Here is a 6,807-nt window from a genome sequence, read left to right as displayed (position 1 = left end):
GGTGCTGCGGTCCGTGGCTCCGGCAGCTGGAGCAGGGGGAGCTCAGGAGAGAAGATGGAGGACGCCAGGGTCTGGCGCTGGCTGGCTGGGCACCGCTGGGCCGCCGCCCGTGACTCAGACACGGTGTCCAGCGGTGTCGCGTACCTCAGACCCTCAGCGGAAGGCTCAGCCACCGGGGCCACCGGCTCCCCAGTCCCTTAGGCGCAGCACACTCCCCGCCTCCAAACTGGGGGAAGCCCCTTGCACCGTCTCCCCTCCGGTGTCCTTCTCAGCGAGCTGAACCCCGCACTCGCTGTGATACGCATCTACTCTGCGCGGCCTTCCAGCTCGAGCAGGGAATCCCACGGGTGCAGCCTCAAATCCTCCCGGTGCTGAAGGAAACGCTTCCCACGCGGAGATGTCATAACTGGGTTATTCTTGGGTGAAGGGCTGAGCTTCCCAACCTCCCCTTTACTCCAGATAGGATGTGAAACTCTACCCACCACCACCACCTCTCCCGCCAAAAAAAAAAATAAAAACAAGTGAGAAACTGCAGTCAAGAAATTATTTTAATCCGTTAGTACAGTCAGCTTCCTCACCCCTCAAAACAAAAATCGAACTTCTGGTTGGACAGCGTCAGATGTCACTGAGGTGACCCCAGCATCTGTTTGCAGTTCCAAGTCTTCCGTGTAGGCGTCACTGCTACTGGTACTGGATGATGATGTCTGAACGTTTTCTATCCTTTTCTCACATAGAGGTACCTATGGGGAATAGACAAGCTATTAAACAAGTGTCTCCAGCCCTAGAAGTCTCCTGTGGCAGGAATTGAGGGGGCAGGCCGTATCAGTGATATTTCTATAAACTCTGGTTTACAAAAAATTTCTCACTATTCAAGACTTCAACATCTTTCATAACCAACTGTCTCCTATCATCCTCTCCAGACACATTCTAATCAAGGTCACCATCTCCAACTTTTCCCATGAATACACAATTGGTTACTGCTTGCAGGCCTCGAGGAGGAATGAGTTCTGCAGTCTGGATCAGTAGCAGAAGCAGATAAACACATCCAGGAACCAGTCAGCCTAAGACAGGAGGGGACAGAAAATGAAGTTTCTGATACATTCCTTCAGCTAAACTGCTCCCATGTCCCTTGTCTCCTATAAATGTCCATTAGTCTCCTTTGGAAAGAAAAAGGAATCAGGAAGCCTAAAGTTTATGTATGCATGCAAGATAGGGAGGGAATTAAGATACCTAAGGAATTAACTAATTTAAGACCTTTTTGCTCTGGTCTTGGACATTACATGTTCTTTCATTTTCATTCAGTAAAGAAGATGGGCTTCTTTCTGGCCTCTGGAGTTCATCTCGTTTCCTCCTCCCCTCTGTAGCCTCTCCTACTTGGTTGCCTTTCAAACTGTGGTGAAAGTGAGCTTCAAGATTGTGAAAATTCGTATTTAATGAAGACCATTATTCTAATGACAATATTGTGGGACTCTCTTGAATACCTTATCCTGGGATCTAGAAAACTTTCTCCATCACTTTCTCCCAGCACCGCTGGAGAGGGTTTCCCACTAACAGGAAGTAGAGGTCAAGTGAAAACAGTCCAGTTCTCATTATTGAAGAGCTGGGATTCAGAAGTATCACACTTTTCTTAAGGAAAATGTCTAATTTTATCTCTGTCCATAGGTGAAACCAGAATTCCTGATTGCTCCCCAAACCCTCCCTTAAAAAGGAAGTCTAACCACTTACTAAATTAAGATGAAGTTTTAAACCTAAGAACAATTATGCAAAAACAATCAGCTCCAACTGTTTTGAGGAATATAATGAAACCAGTAAGATCAAAGACTGTTTTTTTAGAAGGGGCATTTCTGCTTATCCTTAGGACAGACAATATCTTTAATCACAAACAAAATGAGCCCCTCCACAGACCATACTGGGGTCCAGTAAAAAGACAAAGGATGGGGGGAAAAAAGAGACTAGGGATGTCTCAAGACAGTAAATTTACCTTGATTATTGTAAATAACGTTCAGTGAGTGAATAAATAGTATTACCCTCAGATATGATGAATAACTAAAATGTTTGGTGCCTAAGCAAAAAATACACTGTGCCTACATTCACCCAAATAAAACTCAAGATTCCCTCCCTATTCTCTTTACCACCCTTATCCCCCTGCCCCAGCTTTTATAACCTGTCAACCTTTTAAGGCCTCAGTTTCCTCATCTGGAAAATGAGGACAAAGTAAATACCTATCTTATACAGGTGATTTGTGGATTAAATGAGAAATATATGTAAAATGCTTAAGAGTATTTCCTAGAATATAACAGAAGCTCAGTAAATGTTTTTATTGGTGTTGAGTGGTTCCCCATTAACAGCTGCGTAAGAGCCAATTAATTAATCCTTTCTTTTAAAAATCCTCACCCAAGGAGTGAGGGTATTTTTTCCATTGATTTTAGAAAGTGAAAGGGAGAGGGGAGGAGGGGAGAGGAACTTCGATGTGACAGACACATGAATTGGATGCCTTCCACCCCAATGGGGAGCAGGGATCAGACCTGCAACCCAGGTATGTGTCCTTGACGACCTTGCCCTGGAACCTCAGACCCTCCAGTGTGCAGGCCTACTCTCTAACCAGTGAGCTTGCTGGCCAGGGCTATTCCTCTTCCTTTGAAGGTGACAAATTTTTCCTCATGCCCTATCCCTCTCGCCTTCAAAGAGCCCTAAGGTAAGTGGCTAAAAGGCTAATGATACATGACAAAGGAAGATGCCTATTAAGATTAGCTTTTCTAAAGATAATTTTTAGCAAACATTAAAAAGCAACAGGATATTTCCTTCCTATATTGGAGAGGACTTTTAAATCCTATGAGTACATTAAGGATTAGGATTAGATTTAGAATCCTAGGAATAGAAAGCATCTTTGCTTCATTGCCTGTCCCCACTTAAGACCACTCAACAAACCAAAAACAAATCAAATCCAAACTTTCAGTAGAGAAGATCTAGTTAGAAGAAGCTTCAAACTATCAAGATACTGGACTAACTCATGAAAAAAAGCGACGACTGACAATTCACAAATCTAGTAAAAACCAAGACTGCAACATTTAGAAATACCAAAAAAGTGACCAGAAATGTTATCCTTCATTTCCAGCCTCAATGCAATTGAGAAAAGGAAGCACACTTTACACGGGACCAAAGGGAAACCCCTCTCCTCCAAACAAAAACAACCAAATCTCCTTGAAAGGAATGCAGAAGTACTCTTCCCACCCCCTCCACTCTACCCAAGCTCCATAAACACACTTGAGGACTTAAGCCAAATGTCTGTGGCCCATGTGGTCAGAAGTTGGGTTTTTGTTTCAATTATACTACCTAAAGTGGCATCACCAGTTATTTTTGTTTTAACTGTGAAGGTGAGGAAGGGGAAACAATAAAGATCTTCCTTCTTCCCTCCCCTTCCCCCTATAACTATTAAGTTCCTTGAGAGCTGGAAAATAATCACAGAGAACAAAAGAACAGGGAACAAATCTACCCATTTTCCTAGTTAAACTAGTAGTTGAGGGTTCTTCAATACTCTACTGTTTCTAAGAAGGGCACACACCCAATATACCAAAAACAAATCCAAAGCCACGGAAACACATTTATCACCTTAACGCTTCTTGAAAGAAGCTGCCATAAATCAATGCTAAGCCTATCAGTTATATCCAGAAAGCATTTGATTAGAAATACTGACATTTTACAGCTCCTAAATAGTAAGCAAAATAGTATAGGACACAAGAAGGAAAGAAACTAAGGTCAAAAATACACCAAGTAAGAAATTCAATACAACTGGAAAACATACTCTCAGGCACCAACATTTCTCCTTTGGACACCTGTTCCTCCCTGCCCTCAAATGCCCCAAGCCCAGGGTAAAGGCTGAACTTGAAAAAGTTGATACTTAAAACATCACTCAAACTTGCTGGGTCTGAACCGAACTACAAAGTTTAGCTCAGTTTGCCCTAGCTGGTTTGGCTCAGTGGATAGAGCGTCGGCCTACAGACTGAAGGATCCCAGGTTCAATCCCCAACGGCACATGCCCAGGTTGCGGGCGTGCAGGAGGCAGCTGATCAATGATTCTCTCTCATTATTGATGTTTTCTAGCTCTCTCTCCCTCTCCCCTCCTCTGAAATAAAAAACAAATCCAAAAATCGGCTAATTGTCAAAAATAACTTAAATCCTTGTATAAAGTTATTCTGGTACAGAAGTAAAGCTTTTTACAGTATAGCTAAAGCCTCCAACTCAAATACATTCCACTGGTTAAGAGGGATGTAATGACCTAACCAGTATTGTGCTATCCATCTACATTACCAGAAAAATGCTATTCATTGGCAAAAAAAATTTTTTTTTAAATTACTACTTGTAAATGCTCTTGTGAAGTGTAGGTAGGGGGAGAGCAAAACCATAGATATATCAAGTGAATCCTCTTTACCCAAACTCCAATAGAAACAGCTATTCAGTGTCTTCATCATACCAAATTTGGGGATAGTTCAGAGTTCGGGAAGGATTTTGTTTCTGGCTCTGTTTTTCTGATACTCCTTCCTCTCCCTTTCATTGGCTTAGATTTTTTAAAAGCTTCATTGGGTAAATCTGATTTTCAACTGAGGATCCCTCAATTCCTCAGTTGAAGGGAACAAGAACTACTGAAACCTGTGTTGAGGAATCTGAGTGAGGGAAGGGAGTGTGGTGACCTAAGACTGATGTGATTATCACCAGACTACGACTAAGCTTTAGGAAGTCTGCTCCATTCTGGAAAGCAATGCCAAGAGATGGGACACAGGCCAAGACAGCATAAAGGCTGGCTAAGATTCCAAGTGAGGGAATTAATTCCTGTAAAGATGTTTCTTGACCCTGAGAAGTCTCTGAACTAGAAGCTGCCTAAAGTTCTACAGTCATTGGGTCCTGGCATAAAAGCAGGTACAGGGGCCTGGTAAGCGCTATGGAGGGACAACAACTGTACTCATTTCCTCCTCAGGCTGTCAATAAAACACCAATACTACTAGAAGCATTTCACCTTTGGTTGCCTGAGCAGTGGCATCAAGCTCTCTGTTAGACCTAAAGAGGACCAGAATTCCTAGAGGGCAGGATAGATTTTGATTCGATAAACAATTTAGGATGGTACACAGGGAAAACGGTCAGATTCAGAACATCTGGATTTTTCCTTTGAAGTAACTTGAGTCTAACAAAGCAAGGCCCTACTCAACTAGTTGACAGAATTAGCTCTCTACCCCCAAGGCCTGGCCCTGTCCCTGCTAACTTTGTTTCACTGATCTTACATAAGCACAGCCCCAACCCAGCTCCCCAGCTGTTTCCTCTTGTTTTTTCTAGCTCCCTCCTCCTCCCCCCTCCCCTTTTACTTTCTCTCCCCTTTCATTCAGCAGTGAATGCTTAGAAAGCAGATGGCAAGTAGTGAATCCAAGCCAGTGAAAACGCTTCCTGAGCATAAAGGTATAAACTAATCCCAGAAACAGATATTCTGGGAGTTGGGATACATATTATTTCTGCCTTTTGCCTGAGGAAGTCCTTATAAATGTCCCATAGACACAGTTATTATGCTGGGGCAGTTACTCTGATCACCTAGGCCCGTGGTCGGCAAACTGCGGCTCGCGAGCCACATGTGGCTCTTTGGCCCCTTGAGTGTGGCTCTTCCTAAGCCTTAGGAGTACCCTAATTAAGTTAATAACAATGTACCTACCTATATAGTTTAAGTTGAAAAAATTTGGCTCTCAAAAGAAATTTCAATCGTTGTACTGTTGATATTTGGCTCTGTTGGCTAATGAGCTTGCCGACCAGGGATCCAAGTTGGTACTAATAATCTGATTAGCCCTCTTCACCAGAACTAAGAAAATTGAAAGGGAAGCTTTACTACTAGAGGTTTGTGATTTATTCCATAGTGATCTTAAAATCAGAATTTTGGGATGGAAATTCTCCTGGGAAAACAGGGAGGGAAGGAAGGAGGGAGGAGGAGGGGGAAGGCACAAGTCCAACATCTCCAATTAATGTTTAATTTAGTAAGTATCTCCTGGTGGATCCAAGTGCCACCTGGTAAACACTTGGTCCTAGAGATATAGCATGGATGATATATAGAGAATCAGCTCAGATAAAGCCCCCAGTTCAGGCTGCACTAATTACAACTAAGATTGACAAGATTTTGAAAGACCAGTTAGGACACCCCAGAGACTAACTTCCTAGTTCATAATATATTCTAATCAGTTTGAAGACAAAACAAAGACACCCCTAATGTGGACTCTCTCCTTAAAAAATAGCTCATGTGTAGAACTATTCTGTAACTATTATGGTTTTGCTATTTCAGTAAACATATTTATTGAGCACCCATTGAATGCCAGAAACTGTGCTAGTCACTGGAAATACTTTTCAGAATCTCCTCCAGTAAAGAAAAGTAATATAGTTAGACATTTGCACAAAGTGCTTAAAGAGCATTAGGAAGGAAGCAACTTTTTAAAAGGGGCTATTTGTCGTCTTAATATTAAATCAAGCCTTCACTTTATTGGTTCTCACATAAGTGTTAGCTCTGACACAGAACTGTCACCTAGGATTGCAGAATATAGAAACTGATGCCGCCCTAGCCGGTCTGGCTTAGTGGATAGTGTCAGCCTGTGGACTGAAGGGTCCCAGGTTTGATTCCGGTCAAGGGCACATGCCCGGGTTGTGAGCTTGATCCCATTGTGGTGTGTGCAGGAGACAGCTGACCAATGATTCTCATCATTGGTATTTCTCTCTCCCTCTGAAATCAGTTAAAATATATATGTGTGTGTGTGTATGTGTGTGTGTATATATATATATATATAT

The 6,807-nt window shown here is 42.6% G+C and overlaps 1 protein-coding gene and 1 long non-coding RNA gene across 2 annotated transcripts in view; both read right to left on the bottom strand.

Annotated features, from left to right (window-relative positions):
• Positions 1 to 305, bottom strand: part of VEZF1 (vascular endothelial zinc finger 1) — a 16,072-nt gene extending 15,767 nt beyond the window's left edge. Inside the window, exon 1 of the mRNA XM_014544824.1 lies at positions 294 to 305. Within this exon, the coding sequence (XP_014400310.1) occupies positions 294 to 305 (12 nt within the window). The remainder of the gene's footprint in view (positions 1 to 293) is intronic.
• Positions 306 to 746: 441 nt separating this feature from the next.
• LOC106727175 overlaps positions 747 to 6,807 on the bottom strand; it is a 14,667-nt gene continuing 8,606 nt past the window's right edge. The window contains exon 3 of the long non-coding RNA XR_001363342.1: positions 747 to 1,061. This is a non-coding gene — a long non-coding RNA (uncharacterized LOC106727175). The remainder of the gene's footprint in view (positions 1,062 to 6,807) is intronic.

The sequence above is a fragment of the Myotis brandtii genome, unplaced genomic scaffold, assembly GCF_000412655.1.
Source record: "Myotis brandtii unplaced genomic scaffold, ASM41265v1 scaffold383, whole genome shotgun sequence".
In the NCBI taxonomy this organism is placed as follows: Eukaryota; Metazoa; Chordata; class Mammalia; order Chiroptera; family Vespertilionidae; genus Myotis; species Myotis brandtii.
Note: the sequence above shows the minus strand (reverse complement) of the source record. Positions and strands in the feature narration are given on the sequence as shown.